The following is a 23,139-nucleotide window of genomic DNA, read 5'->3' on the forward strand; positions in this document are numbered from 1 at the left end:
TTGGCAAGCAACACTAATGTGGAAAGAGAAATGGGCATTTGGTGCTGCCTCAGTAAAAATCCTTTAGGCATTATTAAATCAGAGCTTGACCGAAAAGTTTGGACTTGACAAGAGGCACCTTGAAGGTAAAAATTAACTTGTAATGGTGTTAAACCAACCAAGTAATGATGCTATGCCAGGCCTGAAAATACAAAAACTCATAAAAAACAATAAACAATAAAAATAGATAAAAATAATTATTGCAATAAAACAAAATGCAACTTTCTGTTGGTATTAGTAACTCCTACACCACCACAAACATGGGCTTGCTTCTGTTGATTAGGGGATAAGAACATGATTATAAATTGGTATTTTGGATCAGTATCTCTTTAAATGGTATTCATAGTTTTAATGATTTTACAAACTCACCCTCTTGACATGCCTCTGCAGAAGCTGTACACATTCACACATAGGAACATAAAAGAAATAATCTATTTGAGTCAGAAGACGCAGAACTAAAAGGGCAAAGCAAGATACACCTTCAACTTGTAAACTTCAGGCTGAAGCTCAGTTTGCATTACAATAAAGCTTTAAAGCCCCTGCTTAATCTCACCTTGACGGTAAGTAAGGATGGTCTCCTACCAGCTCAACTGCTCTTCAGGAAAGAGAAACATTTCTGAACTGAGGTTCCCTCAACACAAAATTAGTTTCAATTCTGCCTTGAATGCACCTTTGTCTGAAATCCATCGGAGGTGTCTTCCTTGTACTCTTGTTCCTCAGACACAGGATTTCTACACAACCCTGCTGAAAACCTGTTTGCTCCTTCATTTAATGAACACTAGCAATATACCTGAATCTACTTAAGTTTTATTTTCTAATGAGTCCTCCACAAAAAAAAAAAAATAATAATATTTGTATAATATAAAAAACAATTCTAAAACGAGATGCTGAATGATCTCTACAGACTATCCAACTGAGTGGCCCTTTAGATGCAGAAGTGACAGAAACGTGCGTGTCCTGTAGGTGGCTATGTTGCTCAACAGATTGTGAGTGATTCCAACTGCACAGGGAACAAGAGGGATGACCTTGCCTTCCAAAATGAATTATAAACACTTTCTTGTGGGTTTTGATCTAGCTTGTACATGAAGAACACAACTCCAGGCTCTTCCTCAGCCAGTATTTAAATTAGCAAGCACTTCAAGTTGCAAAACTAGGAGCACTAGGACAGAAAACTAGAACAGCTGCTGTGTCATGCTTCAGAGATGTCCATAAATACAGGGTTTGGTTCTGACTTTTTCTAGGACAGTTTGGGGACAAATCTGGACAGGACAGTTTGTTCTAAGTGCCTCAAAAGAAAAAAAAAAAAAAAAAGCCTAATGTTCCACTTGGTTTTACTTATAAGTCTTTGAGAACATGAATTGTACACAGTTTTTAACATGGAGAGAACTATGTGCATTGCTGTCCACTAAAGGAAGCAAAGCATTTTGGATTGGATGGGAATTCAGTATTTGGGTTTTGGCTATTATCCCATAAGACTTCATTAATAGATGTCTTTCCTGTTTTAAGAAATTAATATAGATGTATGTTCAAATTTGCTATCTTTTCTTTGCTTTAAATACATTTTAAAGCTTTCCAATCTCTTAATTGAAATGGGGATGAACCAGAAAGAAGGAGATAAAGAGAACACGACCACTAAGAGACACAGGGAGAGCATGGAGGAAGGGGAACGCTTATCCGTTTCACCTACATTCACTCTTTTGGTTCCAGACCTTTTACTTGCACAGACTTCATCAGTCATTAAACATTTTAACTCATGCTACAAATGCTAATCTCAGGCTCCACAGAGTCAGCAACATCCACTGTCCATACCCAGCAGGGGTGATGCAAATATATCCCCAGTGGCTGCGGCATTAGGTACACATAAGTAATTGCTGATGAATGCAGTATAATCAGTCCAAACTGAATACAGTAACTTGAAATGACCTTTCAGAAGCAGAAAATAATTCTTTATGGATGGAGATAATCCCCCAGCCAGGCTGACTTACAATAATGTCCTGCCTGGTTTTGAAAGTATTGATATAATGGTTGTAATGGAAATCATCCATCTGCCTCAGGATAGCTGTCATGCAGGCCACAAAAATACCCTAGAATATGAAAAACAAGACATGCTGTTATTTTTCTGTATTAAGTGTATTAAGCGACATAAGCTCGAAGTGTGACATGTGCCTTCAGGTTCCATCTAATCAAGTATTACCAATCACAATCATGCTGATCTATGTCCTGACATCGTTCTGTGTGACTGTTTTCTCCTCTACCCTAAACCAGTTAAGACTTCCTAAATGTCAAGTCTGAGGTCTGGGTCTATCTGTTTCCCCAGAGATCAGTTTGCAAGAAAAACATACCCTCCAAACAGCAGAATAAAAGAATATATGAATGTATGTAATTTTATACATATATAAATATTATATACATGGAAATATATAAGCCACTACATTTTTAGATTTAACACGTACAACTATATAGTTCTTATGTATGACATTGGTAACAGCAATGACTTGATTTTAGAGCTGTTAAAAATAACTGCTATCCATGCTCAGCCCCTTATTTTTCCATCTTTCTATACACTAAGTACAGTGCAAATTAGAATATATAAACTTTCATACACCTTCTAAGATGCCACAGAGTAGTCAGCATTGACAATCAGAGCTGTCTGGTCCTTCAGCATTTAATCCTATTCAGTGAAGGTGGCAAAAGAACATTTTCTTCTCAGCAGAGATTCTCTGTGTATTAGAAATGGGCTGAAACCAAATTCTCTGTGCACAGGGGCCCAAATGAACTTGAAATCACAGCCACCTGTGACTCAGTTAAAATTGCTGTTAGAATAGAACAATTTGTATCCTAATACCAGCTCCCAGAAAGCCACCCAAAGCCATGTTGTAGTGGCACAGAAGTGCTGCAGGAAGTGGAAAGATGATTTCATAAACCACTCCACACACTGAAATCTCCCAGGAGAATTGCACTCTAACAAAGGGTAAGGTAGTAAGGGAAGCAAGTAAACGGCTCTCACAATGTGTGGAGACTGCCTGCTCATTCCAATCACCGTGCGGTTTATTCTCCGTAGCAGGCGTTCCATGATCAGCTGGATGTGGACAGCAGTAGGTCCCTGGGGGATTTAATAAAGAAAATTTAAGACAATTCTTGATGCATTCTGTTCTATAGAGAGCTCCTTGAGTGGGAGGACTGCCCTGACAGTGCTTAATTGTTATCTGAAGATGCAAAAAGACGACTTACTACACAACAGCAGTTGATTCAACTACTGCAGGTAGATACCTGGTGAAGAGGTGGCAAAATTCATTTGTACCAGTTTCACTTGTTCATGCTGGCATAACTAAACTGAACCAGGCAATGTGATTTGATATTTGTTCCCTGAACAATTCTTCAGTTCAAATTATTCTTTCCAAGGCACCTTGGAATCAATTTTCATGACTCATGTGGCAAATAACTGTACTCCCCTAACTGAATAATGACTGTGGCCCTTACTTCAACCAGAAATCCAATACTTAGATGGCTTGCTCCACATAATTCAACAAGTCACCAGAGTAGCTGGGAATAACATTTTGGTTCCTAGAAGGGAAAGACATTTTTCTTTGTACTATAGTGACAGCCACCAATTCAATCTTTGCATAGCCCCTTTTCATTCAAACGCAGCTACTTTATGTCCAAAGAGACAGAGAAAAAAATACAGAGCAATACAATGTAAGTCGAGAACAGTCCTTTGTCCTAACTTTAAAAAAAATAAAATAAAAAAGTACTAATCTTAATTTGCACCCTTGACAGTTCACAAACTCACCACATCTTTCCGATCCAGAACTTCCAGAACGCTGCTGAGGAGCTGTGAGGAGGCCTCATGGTCAGGCTTGTTTGAATTGTCATCCAGCTGGCCACTTAGCTGGTCTATCAGTAGAGGCAGGAGAGCATCTCTGCATTCTGAAAATGAAACAGCACCATATCTTGCTCTCAAAGTCCTTCAGCATTCAGTATATAGGTACCACACTGTAGCTTTCTGCTCTTAACTTAATCTTGGACACAAAAACATATACCTAAATCCACTTGAGTCACCACTGAGACTAAGAGAGACAAATAACCTGTAATGATATGCATTACACCAAGCAGATCATTCTCCTCTTGTCCCTTTCTAGATTAACATGCTCAATCAGGATCCTACTTTTGTAACAACAACAAAGTTTCAGATGTTCATTTTAAGAGCCACTATGGCAAGGAATATTTCTAAAGATAGATTTAGTTGTAGACTACCACTGATGGATGATTTAAATGACACAAACTTGAAAGACATTTTTGTCGGTAAAGGTACATGGCTCCATGGAGAAACAAGAGGTTTCAATGCACTACTTACCAAACTGTTTAAACAGATCACTCTCGACTATCTTGGTCATGCAGTTTAGCTTCTGTCGAACTAACTGGTTGTCAGGAATACTTTGGATAAACTTGCTGAAGAGGACACTAGCGTGCAAACCACAAAGTAAGCAGATGGTCAGCATTTTCACCCAATGTGATTCCACCTACCCTTACACTGTCTTGCACCTGGGCAAGTCAAGCAGCTGTCACCATGTTGACATGTCACCTGCAGCAGTCTCCAGGTAAATTACTACCGAGCTTTAACTTAACTCATTTTCTAGAAAGGTAGCACAGGGCTCTCAGTCAAACTGAACGGGGTTAAGCCTCTCGATAAGAAGCTTGCATCCCAAGATACAATAGATATATGCCACAAAAGCTTATAAATAGGAATACCACATGCCCTTCATTGCCAGCATAAAATAATCATACAAAATGAAAGCATAATTTTGCACTGCTGAAGCCTGAGACACTGTTATATACAACAGCAAGAGCATATTCTTCCAGATGCCCCTTTCATCAACAGTGATGACTCATTTTAATCTTAGACTCCATTAAATTAAATCCCATGTACATTTGCTGTCTGTCTACTGTTTACGAGCAAATTATTAGTGTCAGAACAAGGAGGCATGAAAGGGAGGTTCTGGGTAAAGCTATGAATATTGAAGAACAGAAATCCACAGTGTTGTGAATTTCTTGAATAAATATAACTTTTGTTTTCTGTTTTGTCACATATTCCATTCTACCTCAGAAGCATTCATTAAAACTTGGTGGGAACTTGCATGGCATTTCCTCACATGGTTCTCCAGTCCTCAAATTTTGGTTTCAAACAAAAGTTCCTAAGAAAGAACAGTTGAACCGCGTAGAATCCTTTGAACTAAACTGACTTCCTCTAAAGCCCTGCAAGGAGCTTCCTAAAAAATCATGCAGTATGTGCATTATCACATCATAGTCACAGCTGCTGTTTTTAGGAACGTTTCCCAAATTTTCCCAATAGATGAATTGAGTTTGGAGGACACACAAACTTAGTAATGGTTACCTGAGCTCAACAGGGTCAAATACTAGTTTGACATCATTTATGATGCTTGGCAAATACTTTAAAGCTGCACCCTGCAAGAAAAAAAAAATAAAAAATAAAGACAAAGCACACATGGAGACTGAGTTAGATTAAGTTAGATTAGCTCGTTCATTCTGAAAGCCAGTTCATTCACAACCTCAACAATGCCCATGGTTCACATGGCAAATCTAGTTTTGGCAAGAGCAAATATATGGACACCTGCAGAGAACTGGCTTAAGATCAAATTAATGCACCCAAAGAGCCTCCAGCAACCACACATCTGCAGTGCAGAGCAGAAAAGGTAAAGGAGGAAGGATCTGTAGCCAAGTTGTACAGTTTTTGCAAACATCCTGCAGCTTCAGGGATTAAGCTCCTCATAGCCTGACATGAAAAGCACTACATAAATAGACTCAGTGTTCTCTTTACTTTAGCATGTCCACATAGACAGGAATACATTATCTAGGTCCCAGTACGGCATTTATAGGTGTAGCATTCAGGCACCTGGGTGCAACTGCAACTAAAGGTCTCTCGGTGAAGTTCCATGGCTGCTGCCAGCTCTAACTCTGGTTACACAAGAATCAAAGTTGGGATTCAAATGACTGAAATGCTAATTACAAGTTTAGAATCAATCTTTCCTTTGAGCAGAGAAAGGCATGTTGGTTAGAAGGACTGTGAAGAAAAGAATCTAAAGACCTCACCACCTTCAGCAATTTAGCCAGCCTCATCACGTGGCTGCTCTGCTCCTTCTAAGAGCTCAAATGCAAGGTTCATAATCCAGTTGATACCAGAAAATCAAGCAAGTATAAGATCTAAGATATGTTTAGGAACCGCCTGCTTTTTCAGCACTTTCATTCCCAGTATATGTTGATTTTTGCAGTGATCTAGCATTTCCATCTCCATTACTCACAACCTCAGTGTTACTGGTTGAAGTGTCTTCCACACTGTACTATATTCTATCTTGGTTACTTGTTATTTTTCATCCTAGCAGTTGCTGCAGGGTTTTCAGCAGCAAAGCCAGTTTTTGAATGTACAGAAAGCTCCCATCTTTATCTGATAAACTTTGCAGTTTAGATATTCCTTTAGATATTCCTTTTCTTACATTCCATTCACTAAAACGGACATTCAGAGGATTCTGGTGTGACTCATCTGAATGGGTTTATGCAGCTCAAAGCTTGTCCCTTCTTTTGCCTTCCCCCAGTTGTATCAGATGATCTCATAGAAGATAATACCTCTCCTTGCAAATCATGCATACCTTAATCTTGACAGCCTCCTCTAAAGGACGGTCCATGAGGACGTTGAAGGAGAGGAACAGCTTGCGTATCGCATCATTAAATTCATCCCCTTCTTCACTTTTCCCATAAAATCTACAAAAAACAGAAAGAGCTAGTTATATACATAAATCTAGGCTGATAGTGTCACAGTGTTTGAAATATAATTTTATCCTTTGGAAGAATCTCTCACATCAATCTCCTTCCACAAAAAAAATGAGTGCAAAAATGGCACTGAGGATTCTGCAGTTACTACGGTAGTAATTTCCTGATTAAACTTGTTAAAAGGGAAAAGCTGTATTTTTCTAACTGCCATTGCCTCACAATTTGTTTGGGTTCCAAGAATCAAGTGGCTCATTTCTGTCTTAAATAAAAAGACTTTCAACATAGCCTACAAATCCTATTGATGACAACCAAATCAGAAAAGAATCCAGTTTATTCTCTGTTAATTGTGCCACAATGAACACGAGAAAAGGATTCCAACCTTCACTGTAAATTCTTCAAAATATATTTTAAGACTATGGTAAAAACACTGTCATTGACCATATCCTACACAATGTGTAGTCATCAATCACCTCACCTCCTAAGCAAAAATCAAGGAAAATGTGAAAAAGCCACTGCATGCAATATGTGCACCTCTTTTTTTAAAATGGAATCTGTGCAGGGCTTTCTCTGACACCACTAAATTATTTTTGCATAGTATACGTAACACATCTTGAAGAGTCCTTCAAAATGCAGAAGCTTCTTAAAATGAGGAAGTCATTCCATGCTTCTTTTTTTAAAAAATTAAATAATAGGTTCTTTTCAAGTAGTACCATATGCTGCCTTTAGCATGGTATAGACAACTACAAGGAATACCCTCTTCAAATTATTTATTTTAATTTTTACTGAACTTATTTTTTTTTGAGCTGTAGACGAAGTGTAGAAAGTCACTCTTCTTTATGACTCAAGGTTTACAGCTCCTGAGGACATGCTGAAGAATATCCTCTCCAGTGGTATTAACTGGAAGCCCTGGCTTACAAAAGAGACGTAATAAAGATGGCAATGACAAAGCCTCACCTCAGGTACAATATTCGCGACTGAACGATGAACCGGAATAGGTACTTCAAGGCTTTCAGAGCAGCAAACAGCAATTCTGTCTTGCTGGAGTCATCGGCATTTCCCACATAGCAGTTCAGTACTTTAGTGAGTTTCCTTTGGAAAAGCAAAAAGGGGAATAAGGACACAGTTAAGTATTTGTGTATGCCCAGCATCCTTATTCCGCAGAGGAACTATAATTAACAATTACATAACAAACAGCAGTTCCTCTTCACAGCCTATTTTCTACTGAAGCTTTTGGCTCCTTGGGGTGCCAGATTTTTACAACCAGTTCGTGAATTTTCAGTAAACTAGCCTGAACCGTGGCTGCCAAGTTTGCCTCCAAATTCCAGCTCCTTGACTTGTTCCTTTTTCCCTACAAGGAAGGGTTCAGGAATCTGGAAAACCCATTACTACTTAAATTGCTTTAACCTAAGCAAATGACAGCCTACCAGAGTGCAATCAGCATGTTTAAGCGCCATAACAACATTTAGCCCTTCCTTCTCTGAAGCCTGTGGCCACCTCAACCCGCCTGGCTGCAGGCAGACAGTGGGGGCAAACACCTTTCTTATCTCTGCCACCATCAACCACAAAGTCACTCGCATCATTTCAGCTGTGCGGTTCTGCTTCTGCTCCCTATGACCCCATTCAAACATACCACTAAGTTTGCAGCAGAGAATACACAGAATATGTCAAACTGTCTTCTGCTCAAAGTACTCTGGGGGGGATTGCAAGGACCAGAGCAGACAATGGCAAAACAAAGCAGTTCCATCAAGCAGCAATACCTATTAGACCAGATTTCTGATGAATTTGTACTCCTTGATCAAATTTTCCCTCCCTACAACGACTTACAATATCTTCCATACACACTGACTGCATTAAACCTGGTTTTGATAGTAAAGCAGGCTGCAAAACACAAAGACCCTTTGAAAACGCAAACAAAATAATAAAAATAAAAATAGACAGAGGACTAGAGGTCAAAAAAGAGTCTGAATCACATGTCCTGATGCAGTGTTTTCCATGATAGTAATGTCTTTCCCCTGCAGAAAAAATCTGATAATAGGAACTTTTTACAAGGTAGAAGGGCAATTACAGAGTTTCTTTCTCTCCTGAAAGCAGAGAATAGGGACAAACCCAGTCATCTGGTCTATGCTACTTTGATCACATTAGCGTCATTTACTGAAAGGATCCGAGAGATGCTGCCTGAGTGACAGCCTGTGGGTCTGTGGTTACCAATACTTACACGTATGCCAGAGTTGCACTGAAGTGCTTGTAAATGTAAGTTTCAAGTACAGGGTTGAAATGCTGGAACTTGATGTCTCCGATTAAAGAAATAATAAATACCTGCCAAAAATTCAAAAGGAGACAGATGTACAGAGCTCCACCACCTTTAACTACCTGCATCACAACTTAGTCTCTAATCACATCATTTATTTTATTTGATCATAGTTTTTCTTTGTTTTTCAAATAACATTAATACTACACATCACATTGTTCACTTTCTGACTAAATAGTGGTATGTGTGTGTGTGACTACACCATTTCTCAGAGGGAAGGCAGGGCACATCAGCATTTAGATAGGAAATCTTAGGGCTAAGGGCAGGTACTCCGTGAAGCTGTCATGCTATGACGCTGTCAGAGTGTAGAAATAGGCACAGAGCTGCTGAAGGTTGTTTTTCAAAGCTAAGAAATGATTCTTTGCAGGCTGGAACTTCTCAGTCCTGCTACTACAATGGCATGTTAGAGCTAGGACATTCTGTCCCCATTTAGTCACTAGCCCCAACCAATGTCAGCTGGATACATCTGGCTTCACTTTTCTTCCTGAACTGTCAACTTGTTGATCAGCGCTGAGTACACAAATTTGTTACTGCACACCAAAGCCACTGCCTTTCACACTCACATGAAACAGCCTCTCCAATTATCCTGAAACTTCCTGTCAAGTCTTTTACTCATTTATTACAACCCTTCTATAAAGTTTCATAACAGAATTCATCCTTAATGCATTAAGCACTGTGTTAGGATTTAGGGTGCGCAGCCTCTATTCCACCACTGTGACTCCAAACAAGTCACTTCATTTTAAGCTCTTTGGAGTGAAATACCAATCATCCACCCAAGAAAGGAATCATGAATAGACTGAAAATGTGGCCAGAAAACAAACATACAAAATTCACCAAAAAAAAAGTCACTCACCAGTGCATCAAACACAAGGAAGTCATAGGTTTCATTTTCTGACATTTCCATCATTATGTTGAAAAGTGCATCAAGGGTGTCTTGCAAAAACTAGAGGAACAAATAGTAAAAGGTTAAGAAAAGAGTATTACTTTTGTAACCTTGCACAGGAGTCTGTTCTTTTGGATCATTTTTCCCTTTCCAGCCTAGCTCAATTGAACTGTAAAAGTTGTACACAAAAGAACACTGAAAAAGCGATCTTAGTCCTGTGTTCATTCACATGCTGTTCGTGATGATCATGCTATTATCCCTACTAGGAGGAGAAAGGGGGATTTTTCTTATCAGCTTTGATTGTCCCCACTTTCTTTTCTGTTCTCCTGCCTTTTTATCTAGCCTGTCATGCAAGAGCAAAGGTCCATGCTGCTGAATACAGCTTGCACTGGGCCAAATCCATGTAGCTGCACTTTGCACTGGGCCAAATCAACCCCAATTACAAAATGTACAGCGTATAGAGACTGGTTTGCAATGACACAGCACTTACTTTAGTTGCTCAGCAATTAAAACAGTTAAAGCCATGACCTTGCATAATCCCAAAAGATCCACACTGAGAACCACAGGAAACATCACTTCCTAACTCCCTCAGAAGGTCATTTTCTCTGGTGCTTCCCCACCTGTTCCCCACTCTGACTAGAGGGTCTTTGAGCCTTTTCTGCATTCTGTTCCTAGATCCACTACAGGTCCCTATTCACAAAGAAGGAGCAGAGCCACTATAGGAAGTTAACAGCTAGGCTACTGGAAATTAACAGCTAGGCTTTGCATATATCTTCTCTTTTGCAACATTACATGGGAAAAGAAAGTCACCACCATCTCCTTGATTCTCTTAACATTTAACTTCTGTAATTCTGCTGAATTCCACTAATGAGAGCTCTTGGGAGAAAGAATATATTTTTGTTCTGCTGTTACTCAGCAGCTGGAAAAAACAGCTATCTAAGCACATAGAGAGAGCTTTTGGATGCAATGCAATATACCTTTGCATACCTTTACAATTTCTCCTCCTTCCACTTCCATGAGCTTCCTTAGGTTGTGGGCTATGTTCTGAGAATTGGAACGCCAGTTCAACAAACCCAGGAGGTCAACTAGCAAGGGCAAAACATCAGCAATTAGAAACAGATTACAACAACACAGCTGACTTACTGGCTGCAGAACAATACAGAAAAAGTACTAGAGGTTATTTTTAGAATCAGCTTACAAGGAAAACTCACACTGACGTTCAGAACATTACCTTGAGGTGGCTCTTCTGTCTTGGCAAGAGAGTTCATTTTGCTATTAATGGAAAACCTTGGTGTAATTTGATAACATTTGGCAAACAAATCTGCATGCTTCTCATTCACTCAAGAGAAGATCCATCAAGCTAGGACATTTATTAGAGTGTGTGACTTTTCTTGCTAATGCTCTGTGTTTGCTCTAGAGCAACAACTAGACAATGAAATTCAGATTCGGCCCTCTTGCACACGGATGGATCAGTACAGCATTTAGCTTAAGCAAACTGGCGTGGCTCACGAGAACAGCTCATGTCCATCTCCCAGCAGCTGCAAGTGTACACCTCGATGGAGTCACAGTTGGTGTCTTTTCACGTCTCCTTCCCAAAGTCAATGAGTATATTATACCAAGAGCCCTCCCTAACTGTACTAGCTTCCTTAACTCATTTAAATCTCACAGCATGTACCAGCACGTACTGTATTGATTCACATATAAACAACTACCTTTATTTTGCCTACTTTGCACAACAGCACGCTGCAGAGACTAGTTTTAATGGCTACAGTTTTGACAAACAATAGAAAAAAGATAATTAACCTTTAACAAAGGATTCTGAACGCACGTTTACGCTGTCACTAACAGGTACCATTTCTATACATGCTGACAAACCCACTAGATTTAACATTGGTAATTTAGATAAAATATCCATGTGATATGATCACTAGGGACTGCAAAAACATCTCCATAGTTCGTATGGGCAATACTGATGCTGGGACTGAGCTGTCATTGATGTATGAAGCAGCAAGATTGAAAGTAAAACAGTATGCTCACATGTGCTGCAACACCAAAAAATCTGCAGAAATTACCTTCTTTATTTCAAATATAAAGCATGTATTAGTATCCCAGTGGTGTCAAGACCTACCATTCTGGGTGAGTTTGGTGGAGCAGATCAAAGTGGCAATCTGGAAGCTGTCTTTCGTGCTATCTTTAGTGGGTGTGAAGTTGGCTAGATGGTGCAGATTTTTCCCTGAAGGGGCCTCCTTCTCCTCCATCTCCATTTTTGTACAAGGAAGGGTTAAATAGCATTTAGCATCTTCCATTTTCTTGTTATCACCCTGTTGGTTGACCACAAGAATGAAATGGGTTATCTCACACGCTAAGAACACCTCATCTGACCTCTTTCTCATCTGCAGACACTGTACCACCACACACCCCTCAACACAGTGACAGCCACAGGAGGCTCTAAGCATTTTTTCATGCCTGTAGTTCACTTACATTGTTTGGGCTTCTAACTTTAAGGAACAGAAGCTGCCCATACACTGCCAATGAGCTAAGCTCATTCTGAGTGACACAAACCACAGAATTTATGAGGTACACCCCCCGCACACACTTTGTAGATTTCTATAGCAGTGCATTAGCTTTTTCCTTTTACTGGGATTAAAGGCACCAGGACCCTCTTCCTGTCACACACTGATCTTCTAAGGCAGGTGTTCACGAGGCCTGTTTACTGCATGCTGTCTAACTGAATGATGTTAGAGGAAAGACACTATTTACAGATACATACTAGGATGCACCAGATTTGGAGTTAGAAAACTGAGCAGTGAAAGCAGAGCTGGTGGTACCTTACAAAAAAAGGTTACTGTCCTATTACTCTGGAAGAGGTTGTTAAAAATCTCTGCAATAATACAACACTGTTTACACTGCTAAGAAAAAAAAATATATCAGCCAGCAGAGTTGTTTTGATTAGTTAAACAGAAGTTAAGGAGTGCAAATACCCAAGCTACCTTATAAACAATCAAGTTGTGTTTGCCATCCTGGAGTGTTGTTCCATCTGCATTCATCAACTTCACAAAGCCCATGCCAAATGCTCTTTCAGACTTATCCCTAGCTGTAAACACACACAAAAAAATATCTTTATTAGTAATTATCTTATTTACGTCCATACTGTCCATAGTGCAGCTGGGTAACTACAGCAGCTTCTTTATTTAATAACATCACATGATAATGCAATGGAAGCAGCATACTTGGTGACCCACAGCAGAAAGAGCTCTCTTCCCTTCCCTTAAGCAGGTATCTGGAATTACCCAGAAAAAAAACTTCCTCTCTGAAGCTTCTCCCTCCGCACAGTTTCAGTGGCTACTTGTCCTGCTGGTTGGACGTATATAATTGTACACAAAAATTTTGATTAGGATTTTGCAAATCTACCTGTAAGCTATGGACATGAAAGTGTGTCACTCCATCTTCCAAGTGCCTTAAAAGACTTTTTTCCTTAGTCTTTCAAGGGATCAGTCTAACATTATTGATCTGTTTTCACAGCGTTATGAAGAAGTCTGAAGAAGTCTCCTGGCTCTAAACTTTCTCATTTACCTTTCATTTGCTTAATTAAGTTACCAGAAATCTTTCTATAAGAAGATCATTAGAGTCCTACCAAATCTTGCACTGAATTTTGTGAAGGACTTAAAAGAAATTAAAAACAAACAAAAAAACACCATACACTGAGAAGCCAAGTACCAACAAGCATTGACAACTGTCTTCTAAGGAGGGTCATTGCTCCCTATCTCATACAAATTTTAGACCAAAACCAGCCCCAAACCCTTTCCTCAGGCTGTGAAGTATCAGGTTTCTTTGTTTGTTTTGTTTTTGCTTCCAAAAAAATCCACAGCACTGGAAATAAGTAGAAATGCAAGTGTTACACCTTTAGTGGATACTCAAAATCTCAACATGAGCAGCTGAAGTACAATACTTCTGTCAGTCTTTTCTGATACTCACATTCCTGTGACGACCGATGACGAAAAGTGAATCTTAAATGGCAACGACTGACTTCCTCTATTGCAATGGACACCTGCACATGATAATACAAAGAAAAAAATGCAGCACCAGCATTCTGTCTCTCCAGAGAGATTATGATGCACCTACTAATGTTAAGCTAGTTCCTTTTCTACACAATAGAGCAAGACTAAATTGCACACACTTACCTTTACAGTTTCATACCAGCAAGGTTGTTTGACTTGATAATAAACAACAGACTTATATTCAGAGACACCTTCATAACCAGCACCAGGATGGATAGCTTTCTTTGGACAAAAAGACAAAGGGTATGGGGAAAAAAAAAAAAAAGAAAAGGTAAGGTCTAGAATGAAAGAAAGAAGTATCTTAGGTTGGAATTTTTCAAAGCACGTAGCTTGCAGAGTTGCTCAAAGTCTATGCTTCATGATCAAGGAAACCATGTCACCATTTTGGGTGGTAAGGCACTGGAACAGGTTGCCCAGAGAAGTTGTGGACACCTCATCCCTGGAGGTGTTAAAGACCAGGTCAGATGAGGCCCTGTGCAACCTGGTCTAGTGGGTGGCATCCTTGCCTACGGCAGGGGTTTTGAACTAGATATGTTGAAGGTTCCTTCCAACCCAAGTCATTCTATGATTCTTTTTTTACTCACTTCTGTTATTAATGTTAAAAAAAAAATAGTGACTTCAAATTTAGTCACCTATAATATCTCTTGTTCATTATCATACAGTTCTTGCATACAGTTGAATAATAAATAAGGTCCTGGCCAGCAGAGCTATCATCTATCAAACTGAGCAGCCTCGATATATCTCACAACGGCCATCATACCTCTTGGAGATTGCCATCTTCATCATGTACTGACATGGTGACTTCTACGTTCTTGGGAGTCTTCTTCTTGCCTTTGTCAAACTCTCCTTGTACCAGGGTGACATAGATATCATTTCGAACATCACCTAAAATTCATAGCACTAAATGAGTTCTTTTCATTGCAGGGACAATTGTAGAAGATGACATCCTAGGGTACCACAACATCCTTTTCTTCTTCATAGCCTTTGCTGATACCAGTTAATTGACAGCATTCAACATCACATCATTTCAACATCATTGCAACTTCACCTCGAGTAATACAAAAGTACCATGTCTTCATGTAACAATTTTTAATGCTGTGAGCTCTATCCGTTTAGACCAGTGAGGTCTAAATCCATTTCGAATGGATTAAATAAAGCAGGGTCAAAACTTTATGCAAAAAAAAAAAAAAAACATCTTTTTGTCTAAACAGATATTTTCCTCCAGAGTACAAATGCTATCATTTTTCATTTGCTTCTCAAAGGAAGATTTTTCACCAAAAAATAGGAGATCAGCTTGAAATTTCATGAAAAGTGAAAAACAATTGTTTTTAAGCTAGTTTTATAATAAATCTGTTCATAGCAGAAATTACAGAATTTTACGCCTCTTCTACCCCACAGAAGTATGGAAGCACGTGGGACCTACCAGGCAGAATTATCTCAGGGAATCCCATTTTGCGAGCCACAGCAGTTGATCTGTCTACAAGGTGGGAAAAATCCTTCTGAACCTGTGCTAGATCGCCAGGAAGCAGTTTCAGGGAGACCCAAAGACCTAAGATAAGAAGGGTAATGTTTACCTTACTGAAAAAAAATAGTATGAAAGCATGAAACTATGCTTCTTGTTCTTGAATATGAACATGAAACATGAAAATGCACGAGTAAGTAAAAGCCAGATACACAAGCAACTGCAGGAGAATCCAGAAGAAAGCATTTGGAATAAGCAATCAGCCATGTTCACTTCCAAATATTGTATGCACATATTAAAAAAAGTACTACGTTTGTAGCAAGTAAGTCATCAGCCAGAAAGATGATTTATTTTTTTCACCTGAGTAAGAACAGCTTGTATTTAATCATTTTAACTCCCAGCGTGCTGGGATGGCAGTCATTACAAAGACCATAGGTTTGGCTCAGGGTAGGCAGCAACCTCCAGTAAGCATTGATCTCTGGACTTTCATAAGCCATTTACTTTCCTTTGTAAGCAAGGGGAACCTTTCCCCACACCAGGTTTTCCCATCAGCTTCTCGCCTGACTGCTGTACCTTGCCCTTTATGATTCACTTCCTTTGCAGCGATGACTTTGTTGAAGACAGAAGTGAGGGGCTCATTTTCTCCGATCACATGGGAAGTTATCAGTGGGGACATAATTAGCTGTCGCTGTCTGATGTATGTTTCCATGGCAATCCTGCGAAGAACAACAGACTGGGAAGCAGACATGGAAGCAACATCAAGCATGTGCTCTGCAAGACAAGGGCTGGCCAACACCTGACTAATTTCCAAATATATTTTTTTTAAATAAAAGTTTTTCCTTCGCCTGCCTAAACTCAATGGAAATACATCTAAACTCTCAAACGAGAAGCTACGTCGGTGCTAGCTCTGGCTTAGAATAAGTAACATGGGCCTCCTAAAAGACTCCATGAACAGTTTTATCAGGCTGAAATAGCAGCCTTCAGGACAACCATAAACACAGGCAGCTCCCTTTTGTTCTTCCTTCCATCCACAGGCTGCCTTGCAGAATAAGTCTGGCTGAGTGTCACCATGCAGGAACAGCTCACCATGTCCCTACACAGGGCCCTGTGCTCCCATCGGGTGAATTGAGCCCTGAATTCAGGTGTGCCTCTGAGTTGTCCCTAAGAGATTACGTAGATTAGCTGGTCTTAATTAATATGGCTCTAATGACATCATATTGAACCTGTCCCTAATCACAAACACATCTAGTGAGCTTGGATCTAGAACCAGATTTCACTCCTGTTCCAACATCATCAATAAGAAACCAAGCATTTCCTCAGACTCCCCACCCCATTAGAGGTGTCCAGATTCGGATCTAAACTCATTAGAAAAAACTCATAAGACAATAGAGGAAAAAAGAAAAAAAAAGTAGGAGACTATCATTATTCTGCAAATGAAAAAACATCCTTCTTTGCAGCCTTTCAGGTCCTGAGAGGGTAGGGGAAAAACACACACACAAGAAAAAAAAAAAAAAACATACAAAATTCTCCCCTGAAAATACCTTGCAACACCATACGGCTACACCAAATGGACTGCTGTATTTAGGCCTGTAACAAGCTGATTCTTCTCAAAGAAGTTTCATTTTAATCACTGCAATGTGCTAAAAAAGTGAGCAATCAGAGAGCAGGCTGAACACACAAGTTCTAGCATTACAGAAACTCAAAAGACAGTGGGGCTTGAATTTCTTTCCCAGACAGAGGGAGAAATCCCTTTCTTATTCTTCTCTGACCCACCTTTACAAGGCAATCTGGAAAGTTACAGGCTGACAAGACACTGGGTGCTGCACAGCAGTGACAATGAAGACCGTGTTCCCTGTGTGCTCAGGTGTTACTCAAAATCTTGCATCAGTCTCATAACAGTTTTTAAGGTCACATCCCCAAAACCCCACAACGTTATTTTGCACTGTATTCTTTCTTACTTCAGATGATATGGGTATCTAGCTGCATTGCCAAGACTCCCTACGTAATTTACCGTATCATACAGACATGTAAATCAAGGGGAACAAAAGTGTCAGAGGATTGACAAAAATCTTTTCCTTCAAAAAGCTGACTACTGCCATTAGCTAATCTATTTGTAGAGCCCTTGGTATGCTGCCAGGTTCCATACAAATTCGTCCTTCTCCAAAGGACAGCTTGGCTTAAATGAGCCAGATATGGGATGAACTTTGAAGTCCAGTACTTACTGCTGAAACGGAATAAAATGTTGCTTTTCTTCATCATCCACCTTTCCGTGTATGATATCAGTTATGTCCATCACTGCAACAACACAAATTCAACACACAGTTCTGCCAAGTTGCTAAAGAGATTACAGAGAGCTTTCCCCTATCAGAATGGAAAAAAACAGTTGCTTAGTTTGGTCCAGTGCCACTAATGACAGCAATACAGAAGGCCACTCTCATCGTTAAAACTTTAGCAAGCATCTTTTCATTGATGCAGAAGTCAGCACATGGTAGTGAATGTGAATATTCGTGCTGATAAAAAAGGTGGGACTCAGGTATTTCAAGGCAAAAAAATAGATCCAGGTTTCAAATCCTGATTATTGAAACTGTTTTTCCCACTAATCTCAAGCAAGTCTCTTCACAAGAGATCACACGAACTGAACGGGAACTGGATGTCTCATTCACCAAAGCTCCTTTAGGAAAAATCCACTTTTATCCTACTCGTTGTGAGGAGCAAATCCCTCTTTAGCAAAGATCTGAAAAGTCTACTGCGCTGAGAGAAGCGTGTTATCTCTTCAGATGGTGACAAACCAAACAGTGAATGCTGACAGTGTGTCATCTTCATTTACTACTTTAATTGAAAGATCCCAAAGGAGCACCATATACAGCTCAGTATCAGAACCTCCATTCTGAAGACAGAGATGCTGACACAAAGAGGTTAATAGGCTTTGCCGGTGTACAGCTTATGTTTTTTAGCTCACTGTCCCACCCACTGGACCATATTCTTTTGTCCTGTGACTGAATTTGTCGTACCTGCCACACCAAACGGTCTCCGAAGTCCACACGTATGTTTCTTCCCGTCTTTTAGCTCCATATGTCCCACCCTCACAATCTGACACACCAAGCTGATTTTTGGTCTGATCAGGTCAGAACTGCTTAAATCCTAGAAATCATTTAAAATAAAGTTACATCAATCTGCTTTATGAATGGAGGAGAAAAAGACAGAGGGTAAAAGACTTCTTAGGTTGTACATATGTTTAAAACAAACTCTCCTCTTTTAAAAAAAGGAGGACCAGTTCCCCTTGAGTCCTAGGAAAACAACATGCTAGTGTATCTGTAGTAATTTCCACACAGCAATTCCTAAATATCCCACTACTCTTTGGGTACCCCAGTAACAGTACTGAAAGGACTGTTAACTGCCAGAGCACTACCAAGGACAAGGCAGCTGGTTTGTGCCACTTTGGTTACTTGTCAGAAATGATTCCACTAACAACTTGTGGCAAATAAATTCTAATACAGAAGAGAATCAGCAGAGCAATGAGCTGAAAACCAAAACAATTCTAATCTCAAGCCTGGATTTTCATAACAGTTAGGCTTGGGAAGAGAAGTGCCTAACAGGATTCAGCAGCACTCACTGACAGTGCCATTTCAAAGTAATAGACCTTTACTACTGCTTTGGACTGACACATCACAAAACACTTCTCAGAAGTGTTCCTCTGCGGCTGCCTCTAAGATCTTAAGTGTCCATGAAAAACACCTTGAAATGCCCCATGTGGCTCCTCTCTGCCAGAGGTGGGAAGGAAAGGAAAGGAGGGGAAATGGAAAGAATCCAGAACTCATGTCTGCAGCGTGGGGAAGAATTTCCAGGATGTAAATACAGTAACTTACAGTGAAGACTGCTTGAAGGTTATTTAGCTTCTCAATTTCTTTAGGCATCCCATTACTGCCCCAACGAACCAGGTAATTTTCACTACAAATAAAAGAAGCAAAAAAATAAAATAAAAAAATGAAAACCTGACATTCCCGTTATCTGGGAAAAAGCTCAAAAGTGTTTTGATCTTTTAGGAGTGTCTGAAAAGCTCTGCCAAAATATTCTATGCCAACGTGATTCTGAGGTGACTCATTTCACTGAAGCCAGGCATGGAGAGAAGGGGTACTCTCAGTTCCTTCCTCTTTCAACTGTGACCGCATCTCTACACCCGATAACCTCAATGATGGAGACAGAGGGTGCCTGACACCTACATGTTTCCTTGATAAAGTTCTTCATATCTTCCCTGACCAGTACTAAATAAGCAGCTCTTAGGTGTGAAATTGCACTGACTTGACAGCAAATATCATGCCCATACATGACCAAAAGGTACACGATTAATCCATTGCCTCAAGTCTAGTGAAAACATTAGGAAAATTTAAGAACATAGACAATCTGGGATTTCACTAATGTAACACAGAAATGCCCAGATTTATGAAGGGGAGTGCATGTGCTCAGAACCTTGACTTCTTATCAGAAGTCAAATAATCCCCTTCTGCATCACCACTGAGGCAGCAACCAAAAAAAACTACTCTGCTGGCTCTTCCTTTCTAACTTGCATCGACTTTTTTACAAGCACTAAATTGCTTCTATACATACAAATAGAAGCCTACCTGATGAATTTGGAGAGGTCAGGATCATAGAGGCTCATTAACAGCTCTGCATCTTCTCCAATATTGCAGACAAAATTCTTGAAGTTTACATACAGGCTATACGTGTGGGTTGTGTTGAATATTGGCTGCCCTCGGAGGTCCAAATTCTGTTGCAGGGACTGCAAAGAAGGACAGTGCTCCCATTAAAAACTACATAAAAGATTTTAGTTCTGCTGTAAAAGTAGCACAATATCCTTAAGAGGAATGTACAAATGCAGTGGGTACTAGTTACTTAAGAGGGCAAAGCCAGCACCAAGAGATGTACCTTCTCTTCCTGGATTCTTTCATCAATCCTTTTGGATGCGGTTTCGTGGGCCTTGAAGAGAGAGATCATGCTGGTTTCATCTGGGTCCAAGATGTTCCCATTGTCATCTCGTACAACCAGATCCAAACCTAGGATCCTGAGCAGCATGCAAATCAGAGGACAGAAGTGACATAATATATAGGAAGCAGAGGTGACAAAGAGCACAAACCACTCACCAAGCTCTAGGCAGCCAATATTAATTGACTCCAGTAATCACATTGCTGGTTTTCCTAGAAATGCTGTTCCCTCATTCCCCCCCTCCACCCGCAGTTCTCCCATTAAGGGAAAAATAATTAGGTAACTTTATGCTAAGATGACATCATCTCTGTTCTCACTTAAGCGTATTTAAAATAAACAGGTAGGTATAACTATAAAGCTTATGGGTTATGGCTGATTATTACTCTTTGCCATAAGCTTTTTTCTTAATTGACTAATTTGACCTGAATGAAGTCTGACAGGTAGATAAATGAGTTCTGGAGACAATCTCTGTTCTGTATAAACCAGTGAAAGGTGCAGTTTTGGTGGCCTACAGAATCACATTACTCAGTTGCTGATAAAGCAGTTTAGTTCATTAGCAGTATCCAAATCCTGGCTCCAGATAGCCAGGCACAAATTGTGCTCCATGGGAAATGCCACCTTGTGCCAGCAGTTTTGCAGAATTAAGACAGGTAAGGCTTCCTGCCAAGTTAAAGAGAATGCTGGCATATGAAGAACCAACTGCTACGTGCCCACCTGCCAGGTTAGCCATGTTCTGATGGGAACTGAAGGCTGTAATTATCCCCTTTCCAAGAGAAAATGGAGAGCCTGATTCAGTGTTCTCCTCGTGTGGTTATTTACACCATTTTGTATTAATAAACATCTGCATCCATTCTCATAACACAATTCCAGAGCTTTCAGTGGGATATGGGATTCTCTCCTGACCCTGGGACAGTGTTCGTAGTTTACCTGTTACCGTAGTCAATTTTAGCAGTGACTTTCTTCTTGAGCTCAGCCAGTTCATCTTTGGGAAGAGTCCCAGACAGGATCTGCGACCTCCATTCTATCAGACTGTAAGTCATTTGCTGGACATGACGGAACTGCGTTGTCTTGTTATCCTACAGAAAACAAGGGACAATTTCAAGTTAGTGAAAGCCTGAAAACTATGAGCCCAGTAAGCTTCCTGAAAGGTACTCAACGGCATCTACCATACAAGTTGCATTTAACTAAAAATATCTGAGAAAAGAGGCACCATATGACAAGACAAGATTAGGCCATGGAGAAAATTCTCCAGCACTTTGCACTGCCAAGGTTTAAGTGTCTTAAGATTTAGGGTCTGCCACTCAGAATGTGTGATGTTGTGTGATGTTTTTATGCATGTCCTGTTTGTTTTGCTTGTTTAGATGGTAAAACTCTTTAAAGCAAACACTTCATTTGCTTTTAAAAGTCTAAAGGTGATATCAAAACGTAACTACTTATGACACTGAAGTCCACATAAGCTTTTTCCTCACACCTATCCCTCCTGCAGCTCTTACCAGCCAAAGTAATTCTTCAACCTATTTGGTACACATGAAAAAGAGCTCATCACCAAAATACAATGCTAACACGATGAAAAACTTGACTCACTGAAATTCTGCCTCCACCACTGTTTACAGTGTTAGCAACTATGTTGTAAAACCAGAATGCTAAGGGAGCTGAGTCCATGGATGCATTTTCATGGCTGCCTGCCTGCCAGTATGCATATAATATTTCAAGGTCCACACTCTGCCTGATGGTAACTCACACCTGGATTGCCATGTCCATGCCTGACCTCCAGAGAAGAGTTCATGGAAATCAGAGCAGCTCTGTGGAAACGCAATCATCTCCCCGGCTGGTGCCTATCAGTAAATAAGGCTGAAGCTTGTCTGCTCTTCAGAGCACTCGTTTTTGTTTATATTTGCATAGACCTTAGTGCAATCCAGGCCTGACTCACTCCGTGCTCTCAAGCACTAACCCAGGCAAAATGGTAACAGAGGCTCCTGAAAGTTCATTTTATCAGTCCGACAGGAGCTGTTTAGAACCCACCACACCAGGAATCATCCAAACATGCAATTAAAAGATAATGTGGCTGAAGGAGGCTTCCCAGACACCATCTGCCTCGTCTACCCCAGTCCTCGCTCCGCTCTGCTGCAGTCACTGCATTTTCATCTTTTGCTATGGACTCAGCATCTGTAATTACAAGGCACTGACTGAGCAGGACATCAAAACCTGCTTTGTTAAAGAGCTTCCTCCTCCCGTTTCTACTGTTATCATCTCTAATTAAATATTTTTTATACTCTTAACTGGTTCCACCCTAATAAAATTAGTCATACCTGTACACCTCTTTCACAGAGCCCCAGATTCCAAGGCTGACACTGCAATTCAGAAGTGGATTAGCTATGCAGTAAGCCACCATACTTGCAGCAGTACATGCTTAGGTAAGTAAGTAAGCCCTTAAAAGTGTCAGCTGTAAGTCTGAAGAAGGAATTCAGGCCTCATTCCTTTTTTTCCTTTGCATGGCTAGCCAGTTACTACAACTGTCTTATGTTGAGAGTCAAGTGCAGTTCATTTCCAGAGGGAAAGTGCCATAGCTTTGATCAACTGGGACACAGCGTATGGCTCTGCAGCTTCAAAATGATCTTTTTTTTTT

The 23,139-nt window shown here is 40.1% G+C and overlaps 1 protein-coding gene across 2 annotated transcripts in view; it reads right to left on the bottom strand.

Moving 5' to 3' along the window:
- DOCK5 (dedicator of cytokinesis 5) overlaps positions 1-23,139 on the bottom strand; it is an 89,329-nt gene that overhangs the window by 32,527 nt on the left and 33,663 nt on the right. For both annotated transcript variants that reach the window (XM_084499622.1, XM_084499623.1), the window contains 23 exons: positions 21,441-21,589; positions 20,457-20,592; positions 20,153-20,310; positions 19,400-19,481; positions 18,545-18,674; positions 17,756-17,828; positions 16,107-16,249; positions 15,495-15,620; positions 14,832-14,956; positions 14,195-14,293; positions 13,989-14,061; positions 13,004-13,107; positions 12,142-12,334; positions 11,001-11,098; positions 9,984-10,073; positions 9,038-9,138; positions 7,777-7,911; positions 6,702-6,813; positions 5,432-5,502; positions 4,394-4,500; positions 3,830-3,966; positions 3,047-3,142; positions 2,025-2,123 (listed from right to left, as the gene is read on the bottom strand). In XM_084499622.1, coding sequence (XP_084355748.1) covers positions 2,025-2,123; positions 3,047-3,142; positions 3,830-3,966; positions 4,394-4,500; positions 5,432-5,502; positions 6,702-6,813; positions 7,777-7,911; positions 9,038-9,138; positions 9,984-10,073; positions 11,001-11,098; positions 12,142-12,334; positions 13,004-13,107; positions 13,989-14,061; positions 14,195-14,293; positions 14,832-14,956; positions 15,495-15,620; positions 16,107-16,249; positions 17,756-17,828; positions 18,545-18,674; positions 19,400-19,481; positions 20,153-20,310; positions 20,457-20,592; positions 21,441-21,589 — 2,637 coding nt within the window. The remainder of the gene's footprint in view (positions 1-2,024; positions 2,124-3,046; positions 3,143-3,829; positions 3,967-4,393; positions 4,501-5,431; positions 5,503-6,701; positions 6,814-7,776; positions 7,912-9,037; positions 9,139-9,983; positions 10,074-11,000; positions 11,099-12,141; positions 12,335-13,003; positions 13,108-13,988; positions 14,062-14,194; positions 14,294-14,831; positions 14,957-15,494; positions 15,621-16,106; positions 16,250-17,755; positions 17,829-18,544; positions 18,675-19,399; positions 19,482-20,152; positions 20,311-20,456; positions 20,593-21,440; positions 21,590-23,139) is intronic.

This window comes from Aythya ferina, assembly GCF_964211825.1.
Source record: "Aythya ferina genome assembly, chromosome: 27".
Classification (NCBI taxonomy): Eukaryota; Metazoa; Chordata; class Aves; order Anseriformes; family Anatidae; genus Aythya; species Aythya ferina.